The sequence below is a fragment of the Euleptes europaea genome, chromosome 17, assembly GCF_029931775.1.
Source record: "Euleptes europaea isolate rEulEur1 chromosome 17, rEulEur1.hap1, whole genome shotgun sequence".
In the NCBI taxonomy this organism is placed as follows: Eukaryota; Metazoa; Chordata; class Lepidosauria; order Squamata; family Sphaerodactylidae; genus Euleptes; species Euleptes europaea.
This window is the reverse complement of record NC_079328.1, coordinates 11438304-11464004: the sequence shown is the minus strand read 5'-3', so window position 1 is coordinate 11464004 and position 25701 is coordinate 11438304. Positions and strand designations below refer to the sequence as shown.

Sequence of the window (25701 nt, the reverse complement as noted above, 5' to 3'; positions counted from 1 at the left end):
ATCTTAATCTGGATTTCTTTAATATTGTAAGCTACCTTGAAGTATGTTCAGTTGAACATGGTCATGTGAGTTGCTAAATTGGAAATAATGCAATCCTCCCTCCCCTCCCTCCCCCCGTGTGGATTACCTTCCACGTCCTCACTTTGTCAGACTGACTTAGTTTATTCCTTGAGTCACCTTAGCGCATAGAGTATATTGTTATGTGGTGATTTAAGTGCTGCAGCTTTGGCAAAGTTGTGATTATTTGTATGCTTTTGCTGGCTGTTCTGTAGAACAGCCATTTGTAGTTCATCAACCCTCATCTTCGTTTTAGCGTTACTTCAGATAGAGACTAGAAACGCTCGGCCTCTTAGTGCTTTTGCGTGCTAATAATTTAATAGCATCCTATGCAGGAACAAATGTATCAAACCGAGAACTTGTTGCATATGCATGACTAAAGAAAACAAACCAAAGCTACCGGTAAATCTGTTCTTGTGCTTCCCTTCTCTTAGGAAAGACTTCGCATCCTACATGAACTACGAAAATCCTCCACCTTATCCGGGCCCTACTGCCCCATACCCACCATATACCCAACAGCCGGGTGGACCCCCCGGTCCTGGCCCTTACCCTGGCTACCCACCGGGGCCTGCGGGGCCGTATCCAGCACCTCAGCCGGGCTACCAAGGATATCCACAATATGGCTGGCAGAATGCTGCTCCACCTCCTGGACCAGTCTATGCAGATGGACCTAAAAACACAGGTAATAGCTGCTCTGTGCACTGAACTGTGCTGGCTTCAGCATGATGTAGTGAGTAAGAGTCGCAGGACTCTAATCTGGAGAACCAGGTTTGATTCCCCACCTCTCCACATGAAGCCTACTGGGTGATTTTAGGCCAGTCACAGTTCTCTCAGAACTCTCTCAGCCCCACCTACCTCAGGTGCCTTTTGTGGGGAGAGGAAGGGAAGGTGATTGTAAGCTGCTTTGAGACTCCTGAAAGTAGAGAAAAGTGGCACTGGGGGTGTGGGGGGGAGGTAGTTGTGAATTTCCTGCATTGTGCAGGGGGTTGGACTAGATTACCCTAGTGGTCCCTTCCAACTTTATGATTCTATGATTCTTCATGTTTTTATTTCTTATTATACATCCATATAATCAGTATACTTATTATCCCCAGATAATAACTTGGTTGACTGCGCCAAGCTGAGAGGATGTGACTTGGCTTCCCTGCGCTTATATCCATCCTGTGAGTTTTCTGCCCCAGGAGTGGGGAGGATTTCCATGATGGAGAAGCCACTCCACTTTCGGCTGTAGTTACAGGTCTGGCTTGTCACATCTGGTCTGTCTTTGCTATTTTTTGTTTTGTTCTTTTATAAAATGTGTCAGTTTCTGGTCCTAACAGGCAGGTGTCCCACAAGTTCCTAAATTTCAGGTCCAGGAGGGTCATCTCAGCAGCTGTGTGAGTGGCTTTTATTCTGGCCGACCCATTCTTGGGATAGATTGTGGCATAGCATGTATTAAAACAAATGGCTGTGAAGCAGACTGCTGATGCTAGTTTCAATTTATTGTTACGGTCATAGACCAGCACATATATAAAACACAATCTTAAGCTGACGCTTATATGAAATACAATCAACAATGCACATTAAAAAAATTACATAAACCATCATAAAAGTAAAAATTGTGTACATCCATAGCCAAACATGTACCTAGTTGCTGATGCTAGAGTCCTGCTGCCCACCAGAGAGCGGGGTTGGTGGGAGGGAGGAGTCAGGCAGGCAGGCCCTGCTCCCCTTTCTAAGAACCACAGTGTCTTGTTTGCTGCCAGTGGGGAGCACTTTTCCCCCAGTTCTCATTCTGCCGCCGCGGGGAGAACAGCGTTTATATAGAGTTCGAGAACTTTAAGAGTTTGCATTGAGGTAAATCGTTACAACTTTTACCTCCCTTGAATTTTTAAAGATAGATGGACATGGCCCTGTTTAAAAAGTGCCGCACTTGTGGTATGAAGATGGCGTCTTCGGATGAGCATTAGGATTGCCTTTTATGCTTAGGCGAGGGGCATGCGGTGGCTTCATGCAAGGCCTGCTCTCTGTTTACCCACAAATGCCGCCAGCATAGGGCAAAGAAGTTAATGGCTGTGCTGTACGAACAGACCCTTCGTCCGGACCAGGGGGGGGGAGGCCAGGATCCCTAGACTCCCCAGCTACTGCCTCTAAGAGGGGAACCAACCAGACCCCTAGGGAGGCGAGAGCCATGTCTGAACCACAGACAAAAAAACATGAAGAGAAAAAAAAAACCCTTTCTTCCCCCAAGAATAAGAATGGGGGGAAATCGGTGTGCAAGGCGCCAGGGGCTTCTACTCTCTCGCCGTCGAAGCAGTCGGTGTCGAAAGCTTCGGCTCAGGAGGGAGCGCCTTTAAGAACGGAGGCTGAGTGCGGTGATGGGCAGTCGCCTAGGCACCGGGCACCATCGAGGAAGGGCTCTGGATCCCCAAGAGAGAGATCGCTTTCGCCTCGGCGCCGAACACCCTCAAGCAGGAGCTCTACTCCTCCTGGTGAACGGGGCCGTAGCTCTCACAGTTGCCTGCAGAGTGCGGCAGCACCTGCCTTAGGCACCCTTGCACCCCATCGCCATCGGGGCTGGACGTTCAGTTTTCTTCGTCTGACGACAAGGTTATGGAGATCCCAGAGGTCGTCATCTCCGGCCCTGAGGAACCCTTGCCGAGGCAGATGCACCGGCCACAGAATTTTTCCTGCTATCAGGATTGGGGCCCTTGGGGATATTGCCCTCCCCCTTGGTACCCCCCTTTTGGCTATTTTGATCATCGACGCCAAGTCGACACCGTTCACTATCAAAGACATCAGCTCGACTCCGATTGGGGCCAACGACGCCAGGCCGTTTCGGGCTACTTCCAGCCGGCGGAGAGGGCTACAGCTTCGGGTTCGAAGAACCGGCTCCCACTGCCTCCTCTCGACGCTGTACCCCGTCGACGCCATAGGGATTCAATCCCAGCGACAGATGCGGGACCCTTTTCCATCGACGGCGACAGCTGCCGAAGATCTACCTTTGACGTCGAGAGCCAGGCAAGTCATCGACGTCGAATACTCCGACGACGACGCGGAACTAGAGTCAGAGCCGTGTTCTGAGGACACTTCCCTCCCCTCCCCCGAGGACACTGTGGGGGATCCTACCCCGGTTTCCCCCACAGAAGACCTTAAGGTTTTCTCAGAGCTCCTGCTACGTATGGCTAGGGCTCTGGGCTTGATGGCAATCCAAGCTGACCCCAAGCCATCTGACCCCATCATGGGGGTTTTGTATAGCCCGGATACGGGCCCTGCCAAGCTACCGATGGTGCAAGGCATTAAGGAGGTCGCTGTAGCTACTTGGCAGAGACCTGCTTCCGTGATAGCCTCTATCAAAAAGATAGAGAATTTATATAAGATTATGGAGGAAGGTGCGGAATTTCTATACAAACACCCCCAGCCTAACTCCATCATAACTGAGGTATTGGCTGCAAAGTACAAATCGGGCTCTCACTCAGCCCCTCTCGACAAGGAGGGGTGTAAGTTAGATGGTTTAGGACGTAAGCTGTATTCCTCAGCTGCTTTAGGCATCTGTATCACTAACTTCGGGGCCCTTATGGGGCTATACCAAATGTCCCTGTGGGACAGAGTGTCGGAGGTATATGACGCTTTGACTGAGGACAAGAGAGTCCTTCTTAAGAGCATCCAACTAGAAAGCCAGAAGTTGGGTAGGAACCTCCCGCCACATGGCGGATTGTTCGGGTAGGGGCATGGCATCAAGCATTGTTCTCAGACGCCATTCCTGGCTTTGAGCCTCCTCTCTAGCACAGGATGTTAAGGCCAGAATAGAGGATATGCCCTTCGATGCTAAGGCGCTCTTCTGTGAGCAAACAGATGAGGTTTTACATAACCTCAGAAAGCAAAAGGCGATGGCTAAATCGTTGGGTGTCACTCAGCAGTCTGCACCCTCTTACAAGCCTAAACCTCCATATAGGCATTTCCAACCCTACTATTCCGGGAAGTTTACTAGACCCCAATCCTGGGGATACCAACAATCCCAGTCCCAGCAATACTCTGCTCCCCAATATGACAAGAGGTTCACCCCTAAGGGTCGGGGGAAGAAGGGGGGCTACCCTCCTCGTGATCAAGGGGGCCAGAAAAACATGTCATGACTATCTAGCCCTATAATACCCAGGTCTATCCCCCTCCATTTTTTGGAACCTATTTTCCACATTTGGGGTTGGCCAGAAGTGGACCTTTTCGCTTCAGAAAAAAACACAAGGTGTCCGCAGTTCTGTTCAAGGGCATCACAGGGAGCAGCGTCACTAGGAGATGCGTTTCAGATTCCGTGGTCAGTAGGACTGATGTATTCCTACCCACCCATTTCTCTGATCTCCAAGGTTTTGGGGAAGGCCCTTCAGGACAAGGCAAACCTGATTCTGGTGGCCCCATTCTGGCCAAAGAGGCCTTGGTTCCCCACCCTCTGGAACATGTCACATCACAGATATGTCTGACTTCCCAACTCCCCTGCCCTGTTGACTAGGGGCCACGTACTGCACCACAACCCATCTGTACTGGGCTTAACAGTATGGAGGGTCACCTGGTAATGGAGTGGTCTGACAGAGTGGCCCATGTCCTCCTGTGATCCCGCAAACCGTCTACCAGGAAAGCGTACACCCTCAAATGGACGAGGTTTTCGACTTGGGCCTTGTCACGGGGCATTGAACCACAGAGGTGTCGCTTACCGCTTGTGTTTGACTACCTCCTGTCCCTGAAGGACAGTGGCCTATCTAACTCGTTCATTAAATGTCACCTCGCAGCTATTTTGGCCTTCCATGATGGTATCAATGCCTCCTCACTGTTTTCTAATAAACTGCAAAAAGGTTTTAAAAGGGGCTTCAGAATTTATTTCCTCAAGTGCAAACTCCTATTCAGCAGTGCAGTCTTTCTCTAGTCCTTTCTCACCTGACGTCAAAGCCCTTCAAGTCTATGGCTTCTTGTGATATATCCTTATTGTCTTACAAGACGTCGGTTTTGGTAGCCATAACATCGGCTAGGAGGGTCAGTGATCTGAGGGCCCTTAGATCAGACCCTCCATTTACCAGATTTTCCCCAAATAGGGTTGTCCTACGTCCAAGCTTGTCTTATCTCCCTAAAGTGGTATCTGTTTCACCTCTCACAGGACATCACCTTACCTGTGTTTTTTCCAAAACCACAGGCCCTGTCAGAACAACAGCTTCACACCTTGAATGTGCGCAGGGCACTGTTATTTTATTTACAGAGATCAAGACCATTTAGACGGGATGACAATTTGTTTATTTGTTTTAAGGGGAGAAATAAGGGGAAGGTGGTTTCCACTCACCTTATCCAGATGGGTGGTGTCAGCCATTAAACTGGCATACAAAGCAGCAGGGGTAGATTGCCCTCCTCACCTGCATGCACATTCTACGAGAGCTCAAGCAGCCTCAGCAGCCTTCGCATCAATGGTCGACATCGCCGAGATCTGCAAGGCTGCGACGTGGTCCACACCGATGACCTTCATTCAGCATTACGCCATCGATGTGGACTCAAGAGCTGACGCAGCTGTGGGGAAAGCAGTGTTGAACACGTTATTTCGTTGACCATCACACACACACCTCCACAGTAAGTGAGCTTGCTATTCTCCCATGTGGGACTGCACAGAAGCCATGAAAACGAAAAACAGTGTTGCTTACCTGTAACTGTTGTTCGTTGAGTGGTCTTCTGTGCAGGCACACATCCCTCCCTCCTTCCCCGCTGTGGGCTGTCACCGTAAAAGAGTGAACTCCCCACGGCGGCCCTGGAGAACTGAGGGAAGAGTGCTCCCCACCCCCCAGTCATGTGACTCCTGGGCGGGAAAAGCTGTTAAGGCTTGGTCACTGACGGGGAGAGGGGAGCACTCCTTGGGAGCCGACTCTTCCAGAAGCTTTGCTCATCTTCTCCGTGGCTGGCCTGCGTCTGCGCAGTCCCATGTGTGCCTGCACAGAAGACCACTCAATGAACAACAGTTACAGGTAAGCAACACTGTTTTTCTGAACTATATAATTAACATGGCTACATACTAAATCTTTTGTTTGTACTTTATAATCGAATTACACATTTCTGATTACTGCTTCTAATAAGACACCTATATGTTCTACACTTCATTACTCTTACCTATTCTATCAGTGGTTATTACCACAATCACACAGTTGTTGACTGAGAAACTTAAAAAGTATTGTAATAGAACATATGTAAATGAGGCACCTTTGAAAATCAGTTCATGTAACCTGCATGCACTGTTGTATCAAGTGGACAGGTTGCGTAATAGCAGAACTCCCCAGTTTGCACCCGCACGGCCACAGCTGAGGGTATTTTTTTGCATGTAGAAGGAAATAGTTGCCTTCCTGGTAAGAATTGCAGGTGATGACTAAAGTTCAGAGAAATTCTTAGTCTGAAGAAATAGGCCTGGGGCTGGAATGTCTTTATTTTGGTAGTCTACTCTGAGGCTGCAAGTAAGGCATATCTGGGAAAATTTCTTGGCTGACTGGCTCGTTTCCAGTCTCTGGTTAGAGTTAGATTTGGCTTCGTCAGTTGCACCAATAACTTATTTCTCTTAAACAAAAAATCAAACTAACTTGCAATTGGTTCAGCATGGTGTAGTGGTTAAGAGCGGAGGTTTGAAGTAGTGGACTCTGATCTGGAGAACCGGGTTTGATTCCCCACTCCTCCACATGAGCAGTGGAGTCTAATCTGGTGAACTGGATTTGTTTCCCCACTCCTACACATGCAGCCAGCAGGGTGACCTTGGGCTGGTCACACTCTCAGCCCTACCTACCTCACAGGGTGTCTGTTGTGGGGAGGGGAAGGGAAGGTGATTGTAAGCCGGTTTGATTCTTCCTTAAGCGGTAGAGAAAGTCGGCATATAAAAACCAACTCTTCTTCTTCTTCTCTCTGCAGACCGATTCACATGTTACAAAGTCCTTGTGACCACCATAAGGCTTTCCAATCAGACAGCTTTGATAGTTCTCTGTTGGAGCTCCAGTACATAGTTATATGGCTTCTGTGCAGTCCCCAAGGTGAATACAACGTAAATTAACACAGGCAGGCCACTATTCAATAAATAACAATGTCTGAAAGAACTGTCTAGTGGTTGCAATAATAATTACAATTAATACTCTAATGAATGCTGAAAAGACAAAATAAAGATTTACAAAAACAAAATATCTTGTTTCAAGACAAAAAGTAATTACATACTATCCTATCACAACCAACACATCACAAAAACATCAAGAGGAATAATATTCCAAAAGGAAAGTGATGTTATATAGTCCTGTTGCTGAAAGCACGTTGCAGAGTATACAGGCGAAAAGAAAATCACAGGAAATGCCAAACAGAAAAAGAAGACAGTCTTCTAGAAGTAATGCGTTTCGTCATCTAACTTCTTCAGTTCCAAAAAGCTTCTAATATATATGAGCTAAATCTTGCCACAGTCGTGTAACTCACAACGTTCCAAACAGGTTACTAAGATGTATCCTTGCACCATTTCCCCTATCTGAAACTACTCCTACAGGCCGCTGTTTGCCCTATTGGGGAAACTTGCATTCAGGTTTCTTCAACAGAACAAAGAGCAGCTCCTGGGAGCATTTCAGGTTGAGAAAATGGTGTGGGGGGAGGCTTAAGGACTCTCTCCCCATGCGTTGCAGGCCTGATTCAAGTTAGGAGTTCTGAGTGGGGAGCCGCCAGCCATGTGTGTGTTGACCAGTTGCGTGCCAGTCCTTGAAGGTGCCACCTCTGGCCAGGTAAACAGCTCCACCAATTTTTAATTGCTCCCCAAATAAGGGTCTCTTTGATTCCTTCTGCACACACCTGATTTTTCACAGCTCACCTGTCAGCTGCTTTTCTTCATTAAATATGTGAAGGACTGGGGGGAAATTGAGAACATCATCGCGCCCCCACCACCCCAAAACCAGCTTGGACTTCCAGTTTTTCTAACAGGAAAAAAATGAAAATTTCATGGAGCAATTAAACTCTTCAATTGTTCCCAAAGAGAAATTATTTTATAGGAGTTTAAGACGAAGCATTAGTCATTCAATGTATGGTATCTTAGATAAAAATCTTCATTCTAGCGCATTAGACACTCATTCCTATGTGTACTATAGATATGGGAGGCATATTTCCAAGGATATATTTATTGTCTAAATGTGACTAAATTTCTCCACAGTTAAGGTAGGTAGGTAGGTACAGATTTATTGCATGTAGCCAAAGGCCGTTACAATCAAGTAGACACAATCAAATCAGATTAGTTAATATGCTATAATGTGTATGATAATACACTATCAAAGTTCAGGGTTTCCAATGTTGTAAAACTAACCTGATACCCAAATTTGCTGCTAGCCTTCTTATAACTATGCAGATAATACTTTTTTTCTTTACTACAACTTGTGCATTCTATTTTCAATTTTCATTCCTTGCCCCTACATTTCCAGTTGAAAAAAAGAAAGGTACATGTGCATCAGTTAGCAGCTCTCTGTCAAGTATTGGATACATTTTTGCAGTTTTATAAAAACCAAGGCATTTATACTTTGAATAAATATGCCAAATAATATGTGTCGAGTTCTAAATTACACATTTTTGGTTGTCCAAGTCTTAAAGGATATAAAGGTAAGGTAGAAATCTTTGAAGTAATAGATAAATTGTTACAGTTCTGCCGGGTCCTCCGTTTTATTTACCACGGATATGTATGGATCAGCCCTCGCTGAAACTAATGAAATTGCTTCACCAGTAATGGTAAAGTATACAAAAGCGTACTTTCTGTGAGTCATGTTCCATAGCGTTCACAAAATTAAATGGACTTTGCTCCCTTCTCTTACGCTTATCACAATAATTGGTTTTGTGGAAAAACATACAACTCAAGCCGCAGCCGGCTGTCATTTTCAGTAGCTGGTCTGCCGTCGTAGAAAAGATTGAGTTTTTAATGAATAAATAGTGTGGGGAGGGAGTTCTTTTTTGTGTGTGGTTAAGGGCTGGCACAGCTGCATAGAGGTGGCAGTGGTGATGTTCAAAAGAGGCACAGCCAACTCTTGTCCTTGACTGGTAATCTGAGGTTACTTGTGGTTCAGCGAGGTTTCCCGGGAAATAAATTCTCTGGATTTTGAGGCACTTTCTCAACAGCGGGAGGATAAAAGTTTCCCAAATAAAATGTTCAGATTAAGGGGCAAGTATATAAAACCAGAAGGCTTTGGAGAGATCTAGCCAAATCATTCAGTGTCTAAATGTAGGCACATGGCTTAGATACTGGGGCTGCTAACACCAAAATGTTTTATTCTGGGAGCCAGAAAGCAAGTCATGGAAAGGACTTTTTAAAGCCTAAAATGCTCCTGTTTATACCTGCCTGGGTTTTGAATTTTAACTGAACCTGGTGCTGTTCCAATCTCTGTTGAGTACATTCAGGCTCTGGAGTACATTCAGGCTCTGGAGGAGAATTCATTTCCCCTGTAATCGTTCTATCAGTAGAGCCTTTAAACAATAAATAATGGCTGCATCTATTAAATCATACTGTATGTGCATGATAAAGCTGTTATATTAACAATTTCAGGCTATTTCTTCCAGAAGACTTTACTATTCTTTCAAGTTTTAGTACTGTACAGGAGTATAAATCAGAAGGAGACAATGGAAGAACTCAAATTTCCTTATTTATTTTATAATCTCTCTACCATGGCTGGGATTCCTTGTGGAAATAAAGATAAATGTCTTGGTATAATTTTTAGTAAGATCTATTTGTTTGAGACTAATTATGGTAACACTGAAAATCATTCAAAAATCATTTAGGATTGGGACACCAAGTGTCATAAATAGGAAAGATGTTTGCTAAGAAAATGGTTGTATTTTATGGCATTCCCGAGTCCTATAAATAAGAACATATTGATAAAAAGAATAAATATCTTCTCATTAGTTGTCATATTCCAGAGTTAAAGACCCAGATTCCTTTTACTGTATGTCAGTTTGTGAGACAAGACAGTCTTGGAGTGGTAAATGTTAAATATTACAGTGCACCATGACAAGCTGGTGTGATGTAGTGGTTAGTTGCTCCAGAGTGGTTGGACCCAGGTTTAAATCCTACTCTGGCATGGAAGCTTTCTGAGCGACCTTGGGCCAGTCACATACCCTCAGCCTAGTCTACATTTTAGGATTGTTGTGAGGGGGAAATGGAGAAGTGAAAAATTATGTAAGCCTCTTTGAGTCCCCAAAGGGAAGAAAACTGGTGTATGAATGAAGTAAGTACCGGTAAATAAAATAAAAAAGATCCAAAGAATACATAGTTTGAGACAGTGATAAGAAAACTCTAGAGAATATTATCTGACTATATGGATAACATAGCAGATGCCTTATACCGAATCCAATGATTGGTCCCTCAAGGGCTACTCAGACTGGCAGTGGCTGTCCAGGGTTTCAGGTCTTTCACTACCTGATGTTTAACTGGAGGTGCCAGGGATTGAACTTGGGACCTCCTGCATGCCAAGCAGGTGCTCTACCATTGAGCCATGGACTCTACCCTATCTTTGATCAATTTTGTTGGCAGTCTTGAGAGTTTATAAAAAATTTAAAGCCAGTCTGGGTCTTACCTCCATTCGCATTAATTTCATATGTTGAAGTCATAGATACAGATTTATTAGGTACTGCATACTTGGAAACAAATTAAGTTATAGTAAGGGTCATCACGCCTAACCTGGACGGGTCAGCCTGATTTCAAAAGATTAGCCTGATCTCATCAGATCTCAGAAGCTAAGCAGGGTCGGCCCTGGTTAGTACTTGAATGGGAGACCTCCAAGGAATACCAGGGTCGCTATGCAGAGGAAGGCAATGGTAAACCACCCCTGTTAGTCTCTTGCCTTGAAAACCCCATAAGGGGTCGCCATAAGTTGGCTGCAACTTAACTGCACTTTACACACAAGGGTCATCACATAAATACCACATCAAATTCACGAGTGAGACCACGGCCCTTCCTTCCCTTGTATTATTAAGTATGCAGTATCATATCTTCATGCATGTTTCAAAAATGTGGAGATGGATTTTGTTTTGTTTAAGATCTCTAAGCCAAAGCATGTGTGTATGACTAATTACAAAAAAGGTGTGATTAAAGTTTTTCACATTGGAAACAGAAAACTTTAAAAACCTGCCTTTGGGGCTAAATGAGAGACCTGGGCTATATACATTTGGTACATACCTGGTCTCTGACTTGACAAAATATGCCATAACAAAAAATATTTTTATCTGGCAATTGTCACCTCAAATTACAAAAAATATATATTTTAACCCACCCAGAATATTGCGAGCCTGTGTCATGTAGTGAACACATGAAGTTGCCTAATACTGAATCAGACCCTTGGTCCATCAAAGTCAGTATTGTCTACTCAGACCGGCAGCGGCTCTCCAGGGTCTCAGTCTTTCACATCACCTACCAGCCTAGTCCCTTTAAATGGAGATGCCGGGGATTGAACCTGGGATCTTCTGCAGGCCAAGCAGATGCTCTACTACTGAGCCACAGACTATGACCTAGGAAACCTAATGTAAATTCTTCCCCACCACTGCCATGGAGTTCACTGGGTGACTTTGAGACAAACTCAGCCTAGTTTACCTAACAGGAACATTGCGAGGTTAGAATGAGGGGAAGGGAGAGTACTCAAGAGGTCTTCTGAGGAAAGGTGAGGTGGAAAAAAATGTTCTAGAGAAACAAGTGTTGAAGAGGTAAGGTAGAACCAATAGGTTAGATGGCTTTTGACACAATATTTTTTTGGGGGGACTATATTGCCTTTGGACCCGGAGGTGTGTCTCTCTCAGTGTTTGCTACATTGTTCATGCAATGGAGCTTTTCAGGGTACATGCCTCATCTCAATTGGGGTGGGGGGGAGGCAGTAAGAGAAGGAAAGAGGGGGCCGTCTCCTCCAGGTCCAGATCCAATGATCGCTCTTCACAGTTCCGGCAAGCAGTCCAAAGCCTCTAGATTGACCAAGCCTAGACCAAACACTGCAAGCTTGGCCTTTGTTTGCCCAACAGATCAGTATCTGATTCCTGCCATTCCAGCTTCAGTTTAGGGAGTTTCTCTTGCCTGAAGCTTAACTTTCTGAGCTACAAAGGACCCCAGGCCCTGCATGTTTGGGTACGGGTGCCTGTGGCGTCCTTACCCAAGTACACTTGCTTTCAGGATGGGGGTTGAACTGTGAAATTCTTTCGCAGGAGTTAAGGAGAGTCTCCCAGAGCTCAGCAAGATTGGGAGCAAAGATCTGTGGGTGTTGCTCATTGTTACGTATTGGCCTCTGGTGGTTGGTGTGAGAATCTGGCACACAGGTTCAGGATAAACTCAACTGCTGGGATTAGGCAGACCGAAATTGAACAATTTACAAAGCTTGGCTAGTGTAGGGGCTTATTTACTTGGATATATTTTCCTTTTTAATTCTTACACGTGAGGCGTTATATTCTAACACCAACAGTACCATTTTGAGTTTTTTAATCTTTGGCTTTGTGAGAGGTGACTTCCATATACCGGAGAGAGATCTGCACTGTCCAATGTTCCATTTTTGGTTTCTCATATTCATGCCATTTTGCCCTGAAGAGTCAGATGTGTACATTTAACAATATGCGTGTTGTGATATGCATGTTCCAAGAAACACTCACACTTTGAGTGGAGGAGATGTGTGTGTGTGTTAAGTGCCGTCAAGTTGCTTCCGACTCATGGCGACCCTATGAATGAAAGTCCTCCAAAATGTCCTATCTTTGACAGCCTTGCTCAGATCTTGCAAATTGAAGGCTGTGGCTTCCTTTATTGAGTCAATCCATCTCTTGTTGGGTCTTCCTCTTTTCCTGCTGCCCTCAACTTTTCCTATCATGACGGTCTTTTCCAGTGACTCTTGTCGTCTCATGACGTGACCAAAATACGACAGCCTCAGTTTAGTCATTTTAGCTTCTAGGGTCAATTCAGTGGAGGAGATACCGTCTCTAAAATAAGGATGGATGGGTTGGTTGGTTGGTTGGTTGGTTGGTTGTCTGCAAGGAGCTTCTGCCTTTGCCTTGCTGCTGGTCTTTCAAATGACCTGCCAGCTCAGTGGCTATAAAGGGGCTACTGAGCAATGATGAGGACGAGCCATCCCAGTTTTAGGAGGGGCTTGCCGTTGAAAATGATCTGAGTGTAATGAGTCAGTGTAATAAATACACTGTGTTTATTGACTTCACTTACATCCAGCCTTTCCTTCCAGTTGGGGGACCTAAGCAGCTTATTCCATTCTCCCCTCCATTTTATCCTCACAACAACCCTGCGATGTAGGTTAGGCTCAGTGTGTATGATGGACCCAAGGTCACCTAGCAGGCTTCCATGGCAGAGCGGGGGTTAATACCTAGGTCTGCCTGATCCTACACTGATTTGCTAAGCAAAATGCCACACTGGATCATAGGCAGCCTCTTCTACTGCGAGATTATGTCTATTGTGTTTAGTAAAGGCAACAGACAACTCATATCCATCTAACTTTTGCTGTACAAAGCTAGAAAATACACAGACATGGATATTGTGAGGAGCATTTTGAGTTAACTATTAACTGAGGAATTGTGTACAAGCGGAAAACAAATGCATTTAACCAAAGGGCTCGGTAGTGAGACAAAGGTAAGATATTTGCTTTTGAAATAAAGCCATTCGTATTATTTGCACTGTGCTGCCTGGTACTTGGCGTGTCTACACCCATCGATGATAAAGTAAGGTTTCCTTTTACCTGTAGCTGATTAGATATTGAACTTCCAGGGCTGGGGTGATACTTTGGATTCAGATAAAACTTCTTGCTTCTGGCTGGCTGGCTTTTAAAGGCTAAATGGTAGATTTCTCTGTTTGTGAAGACTAGAAAGGTTCATGAAGACTAGAGAAACTTTTGAAATTGCCCTGTTCATGAAAAGTATAGATAAGTTTTCACTTTTTTGTTTTGTTTTGCTTCAGGTAGTTAGATATTAGAGTGTTTAGTGTTTGACTTCTAGAAATAGTTGAAAGGCAAGGTGTAATTTCAGTTGTCAAGATTTTTCTGGAGATGGTGAATAGATTAACAAAAGGAAAGGGGGACAAACTCAACCAAGAATCAACTGAAAAGTCTTAAGAGGTTGAGCTAAAGTCAACAAAAATAGAAAATACAGAAAATATTCTGTGTGCACCAATTAGTAATTAAAAACATAGGGCCTGAAAATTAGCTTCATTAAAATAATGGCAGACCTAAGTGTCACTAAGATTTAAAAAAAAAACATATCATACAAAGTTGATAAAACATACACTTCACAATAAACCACAAAAGACCAGATGTGTTTCAGCCACTAGGGCCTTCTTCAGCGGTCACAAAATGTACAAACTTAAAACCCACATTCCAGTGGTATACATTATAATAAATTACCGGTATAAGAAAACTGACCAGGTGGTTATTCACTGTCTATTGTGTGTTGCTCAAAATGGATCTCAAAAAGAAACCATGGATTTTATATTTCAGTTGTAATGTAGACACTCAAATAAAGCAGTGTTTTATATACTCTGGTGCAGGTTGTACAATTCTTGTGGGATGTGGTGTCATCAACTGGAAATCTTTCCAGTTTTTTTAATCTCAGTGAGATGTAGACCTGCCATTATTTTAATGAAGCCTATTTTCAGGCCCATTGTTTTTAATTACTAATTGGTGCACATGGAATAATATTTTCTGTATTTTCTAATGATGGTGAATAGATTCTCATAACTGAAATTATGTTATTCAGAGAAGAGTACCTCCCACTTCTCCTGATAGAGATGCTATTCCTGTACACCAAAACGAAGTCACTAAGGTGGGGCATGTTGCATCATCAGCACCAGTTTCAATTAACCTTTTGAGCTTAATCAGCCTTTTCCCTTAGTGTGCCTTCTCTAAGAGGCAATGTTGGACATATAAATCCTCTTCCATCTGTTGCTTCCAGTCCCATTGCCTGGAGGACAGATTCCATAGAAGTAGAGGAGTATTTCCCATAACAGGTCCTGTATGTCACCTCAAGAGCTCCAGATAGACAGCACTGTTTCTCACCTGTCCTCCAGGTGGAGTTGCCTGAAACCATGGAGAGAAGAAGAATTGGTTTTTATATGCTGACTTTCTCTACTTTTTAAGGAGAATCAAACCAGTTTACAATCTTTCCCTTCCTCTCCCCACACCAGACACCTTGTGAGGTAGGTGGGGCGTAGAGTTCAGAGAGAACTGTGACTAGCCCAAGGTCACCCAGCTGACTTCATGTGGAGGAGTGGGGAAACCAACCCAATTCTTCAGATTAGAGTCTACCGCTCATGTGAAGGAGTGGGGAATCAAACCCGGTTCTCCAGATTAGAGTCCACCGCTCTTAACCACTATACCACGCTGGCTCTCAGAGCCGCAACCAATCACAGTAGACAATACTTCATTAGGTGGACCAGTGACCTGACTAAGTGTAACATGGAATTCCATTACCCTGGGTTTTGTGCTGCTCTTCTGCCTGGTGAAGGGCCCACAGTGCCTTGGGAAATACTTTGCTTAGAAGGAGCCTTTCCTGCTTCTGCTGTGTGCCCTCTTGGCCACCTTCTCCAGAAGTAGTCACAAATTGTGGGCCATTGTCTTCTGCTCTGAGCAGGAAGAGCCTGGCTTCTAAGATCCCTGCAGCCTCCTACTTACCCCTGTTTCCTCACCCATGTGATCAGAGAACAGGGCATGCATGGAGATTAAGGGAGGGAGGAAGAGATGGGAGGTCACTCTTGACTGGCACCGTAGAGGCTGTGTCTATTCCCCACAAGAGTTTCCCTTTCAACACACTTGGGTGTTCTGTTTTTCTCTGTTCCCAGCTCTGAAATCTTACAAAATACATTACCCAGTGAATGAGATGTTTGGGATCTTAAACTAGTCTGCAGAATTAAGCGAAGCAAACAACAACAGCAACCCAGACTCTGCACTCTCTGCAGGCTTATTTCTGAGGTGCAGGGAGTGTAGAGTTTCTGACAGGCTCTGGTGCAGAAAGGGACCCTGCAGGGCATGTGTGACAGATACAGAGGTCAACTCTCAATCTCTGCTAGAACGGCTCGCTGTGAGTGTTGCACGGTCCATGTCATCTGATGTTTCTTTTGAGGTTTGCTTCTGGGAACTTTCCCATCTTTTCCAAAAAGAGAAATTGGGGCAGCCCCCTGTAATGGTGAGGGGATCTCTTGCCCTGTTTTGAAAGCAGCAGAACAGCATCTTGTGCCTGAGCTGGTATCTTTCCTAGAATGGCTGATGTAAGAAGAGGTGACAGCTGTATATGTGTGAATGACGGGACAAGGAGCTGGGAGAGGAGGAAAGCAAATGTGTAATAGGAACAAATAGGCATGAAGGGCAAGGGTGGGCTGGAAGACAGTCTCTCATATGCAGCCAGAACAGAAACTTACAGAAGTCACAGCTTGTATATCAGTTTGTGTAGTAAGATAAAGCTGTCTCATTGACGAAGAAGAAAAGTTGGTTTTTATACCCCCCCCCGCGTTTTCTCTACCTTTAAGGAGTCTCAAAGCGGCTTAAAATCGCCTTCCCTTCCCCTCCCCACAACAGGCACCTTGTGAGGTAGGTGAGGCTGAGAGAGTTCTGAGAGAACGGTGATTAGCCCAAGGTCACCCAGCAGGCTTCATATGGAGGAGTGGGGAATCAAACACGGTTCTCCAGATTAGAGTCCACCGCTCTTAACTACACCATGCTATGCCCTGAAATCCTCACAGGCATCTGCATAAAGATTCTACAATCTGAAAAGCACAATGGTTTTTTACCAATTCATTGGCTTTTAGGGGAACAAAGAACTTTTGTGGTCAGTTGGGGGCCATTCTGAAACTTAAAAACAAGTCACCCAATGTCAGACCTCAGCACCTCGTCGCGTTTCTTTCATAGGAAACTTCACTCCAGACGTAGTCGCGAGTTTAAAGTTTTATTAAGAAAGCCAGCGAGTTCAGCAAGTCATAGAAACTTAAGGCTAGAATACAGGCATGGGGAAATACTGGTACATTTATAGGGTACATACAATGGGGTTGATCATGTTCAGGGTACAATACAAAAGGACAGGGAGCAGCAGAGTTGTCTTAATAGTTCAGATACAAGGAAACAATACGGAAGTAAACTGCCGGTAACTACTTAAGAAAACGCATGCAAGAATTTAACGTGGGCAATAGCTGGACGATCTCCAGGGCTCCCAGGCATTGTTCTGCGGGACCTGGTATCATACTAGCGATTACTCGGGCGGGTCTCCATTGTGGTGCAGATACCGGACGGGGGACAGAGTGCAAACGGGGAAGGACGGAGCGAACTAAAAACTCCATTTTGTTCATGTGAGGAACCATCTTGTTTTATCCGGGATCGACAGAATGCCTTAGCTGACACCCAAGGAGAAGAACAGCTGCCTTGCAAGGATACGTCTGCTCTGTCTTAACCACCATTAGCTCATGGGGGTTCTGACCCCCTTTTTCGGTCTTTTCTAAATCTAGGTCAGAAATATCTGGTCTGCTTGCTCTGCTGGTGTGAGAAACTCTGTTTGCATCTACCCTGAACATGTATTTTAAAGGAAGGCTCGACAAATCCCAGACGCCAGGGTGCCATGGCACCTAGAAATTTCATTGGGGCACCGAGTATTTTCTTCAGGCATGTATTGCAAGTTCTTCTTGGTGATTCTCAGTAGAAGTACAAAGCTTTGCTTAGGCAAGGGATAGAGGGCAGCATCTTGTTGTGATGACGACCAGGGTTACTCCATACTTGTTTATACATAACAATGTTTTTGTTATAGCTTTGAAAAAAACGACAAGCAACTAAAGAGTTTAGGATGAGGTTTTATGCTAGCAATAATTAGAAAGTATGTGTCACTGTCAACCAAGGTCAAGATAATGCATGCCATAGTATTCCCCATTACTGTGTATGGGTGTGAAAGCTGGACGATGAAGAAAGCTGATAGGAAGAAAGTGGACTCCTTTGAAATGTGGTGTTGGAGGAAAGTATTACGGATACCGTGGACTGCCCCCCAAAAAACAAATCAGTGGGTTATAGATCAAATCAAACGAACTGTCCCTAGAAGTTAAAATGAGTAAACTGAGGCTATTGTCCTTTGATTACATTATGAGAAGACAAGAGCTACTGGAAAAGACAATAATGCTAGAAAATGCTGAAGGCAGCAGGAAAAGAGGAAGACCCAACAAGAGATAGATTGACTCAATAAAGGAAGTCATGGCCCTCATTGGTTCTTGTAGGTTATCCGGGCTGTATGACAGTGGTCTTGGTATTTTCTTTCCTGACGTTTCACCAGCAGCTGTGGCAGGCATCTTCAGAGGAGTAACCCTGACAGTGTCTCTCAGTGTCAAGTGTGTAGGAAGAGTCTTTTAGTTATGAGAAAAGATGGAATGGTTCCTGTGTCTCTGCATCGCAGTAGAAAAGTTAAAGAACAAAGTAGATGGCCCTCAGTTTGCAAGACCTGAGCAAGGCTGTTAACGATAGGACGTTTTGGATAACATTGATTCATTGTGTCACCAAGAGTCGGAAGTGACTTGATGGCACTGAATACACGGCCATTAAAATATAAAAACCTGAAGGCTGAAAAAGTCTGGCTTTTAAATTGTTGGGGTGGCTTCTAAAGCTAATTTGCCGAGGCCTGTTTTAAAATGGTGTGTTGCTCAGGCACTGAGTCAATATTGGTAGATTACAAGTAATTCAAAACAGTTTTGCACAGGCAGCATTTGGGAAGACAAATGATCCTGTTCCGAGAGAGAGAGAGAGAGAGAGAGAGAGAGAGAAAGGATTGCCAGTTCTCCACTCTCCTTTAACCCAGATGTGGGCTGAGAACGTCTTGAGAAATGCACCCAGTTGAAATGCTGCCAGCGCTCAACAAGAATTCCATTGCAAACAGTTTTCCTAGCAGTGGTCTTTATGAATCCTTTGGTTTCCTCACACCAATCCAAGGAGATGGGATCAAAGCACTGATCCCAGTTCTCATGGTCTGCTTTTATAATTTGCCTCTTTTAAATGCCTTTCTTTCTTTTCCTCCCCCTTTTACTCTTCAGATTCTGAATGCTGTGAACTGCCCACTGTAATTTTTGTATACTCCCTTTCACAAATTTGTTTCTAAAGCAGGCCAGTGGCTGATGGAGGAGTTAACTGGAAGTTACCCTTTGAGGCTATTTTTAACTCCTCCCCCCCCCCTCTAGGCTGCCTCTGAAATAGATTGTGAATGTGTTCTTGAGTTCCTGCTTATTCCAGGGACAAGCTGGCTGGAGAGAAGCTTTTAAAGAGACTTCCCCAAATATTGCAAAGGGATTGCAACTTGGAAGCGCTTTCCTTGTCCAGGTGCAGCCACTGAGCATCTTGTGAAACTTGCATTAAGGAGGGGCAGCTCAAGGAAGTCCTTCTTCTAATAAGGATTGTTACCCAATGTGATTCTGCTAGCTTGTGTTTGGGAACCAGGCCCCTCAGATGACTCTCTGAGGATGTGGAATTCACCTGGCTTTCTCATGTTTCATGTTCCTAGACCTTAGTAGAGAATTCATCTCTCCAACCCCATTCCTCAAGACCCTCTGACTGTTCACAGCAGCTGGAGATTTTGTGTTCTCAGCTTCCTACCAATCAAAAACCTTCAAGTAATTTCACGGAATGATCACAGACATTTTTCTCGGTCACCTGATCCAGCTTATACTGAATGTAGGGGTGAGTCTTCCTAGGAGCTTCCCCCACCTTTCTGCATCTTGGTAAATAGTTGTGCAAGTTGAGCATTGTCATATGGAGCACAACAACCACTGGGATACCAATTCCTGAAAGAAAAAAAGCATTTTATAATTAGACTATGGATTACAAAAAGGAACAAAAAAATAGATTTATTTGCTTGCTATAAATGCTGCTTAGCAAAAGATATTTTTAAAAAGTGAGCTGTGGCATATGCAGTCCTCTTTCCCTTGACCTAAGTTTCTCCCTGCAATATTGAGAGAAGTGAAATAACCTTAAAAATTGCCAAATTTGTTTGGAACTCTTTAACACTGGTTCTATCCAGATGGCCGTTGTCTCTTCCCCCTGCTAGGTGAAGGGGCAAACAATGCTGCACTTTCACCCCCTCTGTAATTCTTCTATGATGAAGGAATTATTTTTCATTATGCCTCAGATGTCATATCTCTAAGCAGGGTAGGTTGTGGTCAGTATTTGGATGGGAGACCACCAAGGAAGACCAGGGTCGCGACATGGAAGCAGGCAATGGCAAACCACCTCCGAACATCTTGTGCCTTGAAAAGCCCACTAGGAGTTGCCATAGCTGTGACGTCAGGGTAAAAAAAACAAAAAAAAAACGCCCCAGACGTGGATGTTGGAAAATTTCTGAGAAGATATAAAAAAGAACTAATGGGCCTCACTCCGGAAGAGCAGGAACAAGAAGAAGAAGACCTATCTGTGATAGGAGTAGCTGGTGGAATATCGTCTTAAAATCTATTTCTATATAAAAAATGCCCCAAACATTACCTGATGGATCATTCTAGGTAGCTTCTGATGGATCATTTTAGGTAGCTTCTGATGGATCATTCTAGGTAGCATCTTCAGTATGCCTCCGTTGAGAATATGACTCAGAAAAAGCCCGTTTTGTACATATCGGTTATTCTACAACTTTTGTTTAGCTGGGAAGGAGGTGTTAAGCTAGCCTCAGAGCATTATCTGAGTGGAAATTAAACCTTTCCCTTACATGGCAATAGCTCCTTCACAAGTGGCCTGTGTGGCTTGTCTCGCCACAGCATGAAAATATTTTTTTCGCTGTTTTAGGGGGTTCTCAATGGCCACAGTAAAGCTTTGTGTCACTTGAAGTATTGCCATAATCCCGTGCTCCTCTCCACTTGACACCAGCGCCCTCACTAAACCCAAGATAACGATCTCTCTTCTCACTTACAGCTCCTGCCGCCTTCCATCCAACACTTGTCAGTCTTAAGACACTCACGCCTCCCTGGGCTTCATGTACACATTGGGAAGGGGGAACAAAATGGAGCCCCAAGGATACATACAGCCTGTGTGGTGATCTGTGGTCACCATGCACCAGGATCTCCCTCATAAGAATGAACGGATCCCTTAAAGAGCAGCAGATGCCCCTCGGAATACCCTTCAGAGCTTCAGCACCTCATGACCCTGGGGGAAGAATGGGAATGTAGGTGGGGAATAGGAAATGCTTTGCTGGGTAGCAGCATAGCCAGGGTAGGGATGTTATTGCTGGACAAGCACTGCCATAGCATCTCTCCCATAACTTTGGGTGCATGAAGCTGGGGTAGGTGGGAAGGGCCGTGAGCAGGCAGGAGGCCTGTGTCAGAACTTTCTATTACAATGGAAAGTAGCTCTTAAAGACAGCAAGTTTTTGCCTTGCATACATCACCTCTGATTTCTTGCTTTCATGCAACAGGAGAGCAAATATTTACACAGAGAATACCATCCTTTGAAGATTGTTCTTGTTTTGCCCAAAACATAAAACTGGTTTAGTTCTGGTAGCCAAGGATTAACAGCAGTGCAGAACAATTTGTTGAAGCACAATGGTGGGAAATCCCAGTCTTAAGACTTGAAGTTTTCCACTGCAAGGCAATGCAAAGAAGGCCAAATGCTGTTGATAGGAGTTGCCTTGACACTGTTCTCATTTTGAGCTCGAGTCCCACCTTGCGCTAGATTTGCACTGGTGGTGGAAAGTGCCCACAAGTCACAGCTGACCCCATAGGGTTTTCAAGGCAAGAGATGTTCATAGGCGGTTTGCCATTGCCTGCCTTTGCATGAGCTGAGAGAGTTTGGAAAGAAATGTGACTGGCCCAAGGTCACCCAGCAGGTTGCATGTGGAGGAGTGGGGAATCGAACCCACCCCCTTGGTTCCACAAACTTAACCCCAGCCCCCCCATCCTATAAAAAGCATTATTCAAAATAGGGGTTTGCATGACTCACTACAGAAGAACAATAAAATTTCAAAACATCTATTTGCACATCTATTCAAAATTTAAAAAATTAGTTGAAATTTATTCAAAACTGATGAACTTGATCCAGTGGTACCAGCTCTTCAAAATTCTGATAGTTTCCACCAAATTTGCCAGCATGGGGCCATAGCTTGATGTAATGTAAATTAGTGAACAACACAATTGAAGGGGCCCTCCTCTAGCACCCCCCTGCTGCCCCCTTGCCTCTTAGTGCCCCCCTAGGTAGTCCCACCGCCCCCCAGGGGGTGGTACTGTCCACTTTGGGAACCATTGGCTTAAGCAAAAGCTGAACTGTTCCATAAAGTTCTCTGGAGCCCCCCCCCCCCCAGCTGTGTCAGATGTTAGCAAGGAGTGGCTGGACAAAGTCTGCTTGCGGTGACGATGCAGCTTTGCATTCCTCATTGCAGGGCAAAGGTTGAAGGCGAAAGCGGCCAGCAGAAGCGTTTTCCTCCTCTTCCATACAGTGGCCCTGGTCCCCCACCCACAGGAAGGCCTCGGCAATTGCAAGCGCCCTGCAGAGCACCCGAGCTGCTGGCTCCAGAGGCCATGCTGCAGGGGGACTGCCAAGAACCAAGGTCTGCCAGAGCGCGCTCACTTTGTGTGGATAACTCGTGCTTGTGAGGCTCGCCTTTCATGCAAGCCGGCCCCACAAAGGAAGGCCCAGATGGATTTCAAGCCAAACATGTTTGGTTAGTTTAAGCGAGGCCAGGCATTGGCTTGAGTAGGATCCTGCAGGTGCACAGCTGAAAATGTTACAGTTGATGGAGAGGGGGATGAGGAGGAGGTCAGCGCAGGATGCAGAAGCCAGAGTAAGGCAAGTGAATTCTTAAATTATAACTAGAGATGCAGAGGCCTGCCCCGCACCCAGGCTCTTTGCGATTTTTCCAGTAGAAAATTTGGGATTTGTGGGGAACTTGGTTGTATTTTTTTGGGGGGGGGGAAGGACCTCCTAGGAAATATTTTCTTGTTGGAATGATTGAAATGCTAAAGCAAGAAGGCTTTACTCACTTACAATGTCTTATCTAATGCTGTAGAGTACAGCTTTTTATCGAATGGTTCCTGTGTATACTGTAGGTGGCTACAACGTATTAAATGTGACTAAGTCTGTCAGTATGCTCTAATGTGTATAATAATACATTACTGAAGAGTTCAGTGTGATAAAATTAACTGTCTCCAAATACGCTTCTAGTCCAAATGTGACTATGTGAGACTGTTTCTCTTGCTTATTTAAATATTGCCCAGATTCTTTTTTTAAAGAGGGAAAATAATTTTGCATGGCTTCAGACATTCCAGGAGTTTTACATTGCTTTAATATTAAAATTGAATAAATTTCTTATTTAAGCCTTTTAAAAAGCCCCAAGAGGTTGTCAGTCATCCCTGTGCCTTTGCTTTTCTTCATTGGAACTCTGGAGGGCAAGAGAGGTGTGCACATGGGAAATCTCGAGCCCCCTTCATTTAAAAAAAATCTGTGTTAGTCTTTAATACCAGAAAGTGCTTAGCTACAGTGAAGACATTGGAGAGGTCTTGGTAATTCTGTCTTGTGGGGTTGGGGGAGAAGCCGCAGACTTCTCAGGGCAAGTGGATTGTCTGTTGCCAGGAATGGGCAACGAATGGGCCTTGGGGAAAGTTTTTTCTTCTTCGGGAGGCCGTAAGACCCGTTTGAAGAAATCTTCATTGCCTGTGGGTGATGCTTGCAGTTATCAACCTGGTTCCAACCCTCCATACTTAGGGAATGTATAGAAAAATGTATAGGGAATGTATGGAAAAAGTGTAAGGATGTGTCACTGGCCACTAAGTTAATTCATGCCATCGCATTCCCTGTTACTATGTATGGGTATTACTATGTATTACTATGTATGGGTGTGAAAGCTGGACATTGAAGAAAGCTGATAGGAAGAAAATAGATTCCTTTGAAATGTGGTGTTGGCGGAGAGGTTCTAGATCAAATCAAGCCTGAACTGACCCTAGAAGCTAAAATGACTAAACTGAGGCTATCATATTTTGGTCACATTATGAGAAGGCAAGAGTCACTGGAAGAGACACTCATGCTAGGAAAAGTTGAGGGCAGCAGGAAAAGAGGAAGACCCAACAAGAGATGGATTGACTCTATGAAGGAAGCCACTGCCCTCAATTTGCAAGACCTGAGCAAGGCTGTCAAAAGCAGGACATTTTAGAGGACTTTGGGCGAAAACGCACGGTCGCTTTATCCTCCTTTAATCCCTGTTTCAGCCAGGATTCAGCCTGGATCGAACACATGCGTTTCGCTTAATGTGCGTTCGATCCTGGCTAAAACAGGGATTAAAGGAGGATAAAGCAACCATGCGTTTTCGCCCTTAGATTCATAGGGTCGCCATGAGTAGGAAGCGACTTGACGGCACTTAACACACACATACAGAAAAAGTGGCAGCAGAGCAACTCCAGGCATACGTGGATGTCAGCCCTTGACTACGCAGAGGCAGAAACTTGGGGAGTGCCATTTGCCAGCATGGCACCATAGTCTGGTCAATCGTAAATAAGTGAACAACCTGGTTGAAAGGGCCCGTCTCCAGTGCCCCCCTGCTGCCCCCTTGCCTCTTAGCGTGTCCCCCCCCCCGGTACTGCCTCCTTTGGGAACCACTGTTCTAAAGCAAGCTAGGCAAAAAAAAGGAGGGGGAGTCCAGTTCTTTGCCTCCAAGTCACAAGGCTCCTTTTAGTGTTTTCTGTGTCTCTTGATAGTGGCTGCCTGAAAGGCTTTGTTAGAGCACTAGGATGGAAGGACAGACAAGAATCTTTCTCCCAGCTTGTTCCTGTGCCCCTGGTGCATGAGATGCCACGTTAATGTGTCAGGGAGCTGTGTGAATCCAGCTGCCATGCCCCAGCTCAGCCTTGTGTGCAAGACTGGCTTCTTGCTGCCTCTCTGTTTGTGGAGAGCGCCCAAAGAAAGCCAGTGTGGTGTAGTGGTTAAGAGCGGTGGAGTCTGATCTGGAGAGCCGGATTTGATTCCCCCACTCCTCCACATGAGCGACGAAGGCTAATCTGGTGAACTGGATTAGTTTCCCTTCTCCTACACATGAAGCCATCTGGGTGACCTTGGGCTAGTCACACTCTCTTAGCCCCGACTACCTTACAGGGTGTCTGTTATGGGGAGGGGAAGGGAAGGTGATTGTAAGCCGGTTTGATTCTTCCTTAAGTGGTAGAGAAAGTTGGCATGTAAAAACCAACTCTTCTTCTCTCGACATGAATCCTGGCTCAGGGGATGGTCCAGCCATTCAGTTGTGTTCCAGTTGCTGATGAGCAACAGATGAGCGGCGGTGGCGGTGAGTTCTGCAACTGAGCCATCTTATAACCTTGTTCTCCAGCACTTGACAGCTTCCAATGGTCCCTCTGCTATGGAAAAACTGATATGGTTTCTTGCGTGGCAACCTTCCTGGGTGGATGCAGCTCCGCTGAGGGCTTTGTTCTGTGTTTCCTCTCTGCAGTGTACGTCGTGGAAGAGCGGCGGAGGGATGACACCGGCGAAAGTACCTGCCTGACGGCGTGTTGGACTGCGCTTTGCTGCTGCTGCCTTTGGGACATGCTGACCTGAGTGCCCCGAGAAGCCGAGCCTCTCGATACCTCTCACGTGGAGTGCTATGCATTCTCCCTGATCTCTCCTCTGATTCGACAGCTTGTTAGTACTGTAATAAAAATGATCTTCTTTGCACAGGTGACATCAGCACACGTCCACCGTAGAGGTAGCACCGTGACGGTTG

General features: G+C 45.1%; 1 protein-coding gene across 1 annotated transcript; it reads left to right on the top strand.

Moving 5' to 3' along the window:
• The first annotated feature begins 510 nt into the window (after positions 1-510).
• CYSTM1 (cysteine rich transmembrane module containing 1) lies at positions 511-25701 on the top strand. The gene is made up of 2 exons (XM_056862758.1): positions 511-739; positions 25429-25701. Exons 1-2 carry the CDS (start codon positions 511-513, stop codon positions 25533-25535), a joined length of 336 nt encoding a protein of 111 aa, XP_056718736.1. The 3' UTR covers positions 25536-25701.

Bases quoted from the DNA above. Each gene is read 5' to 3' on its own strand.
- CYSTM1 (XM_056862758.1), top strand. From the start codon at position 511: ATGAACTACGAAAATCCTCCACCTTATCCGGGCCCTACTGCCCCATAC. The intron at 740-25,428 runs GTAATAGCTGCT...TCCTCTCTGCAG, and splicing joins AGATGGACCTAAAAACACAG to TGTACGTCGTGGAAGAGCGG.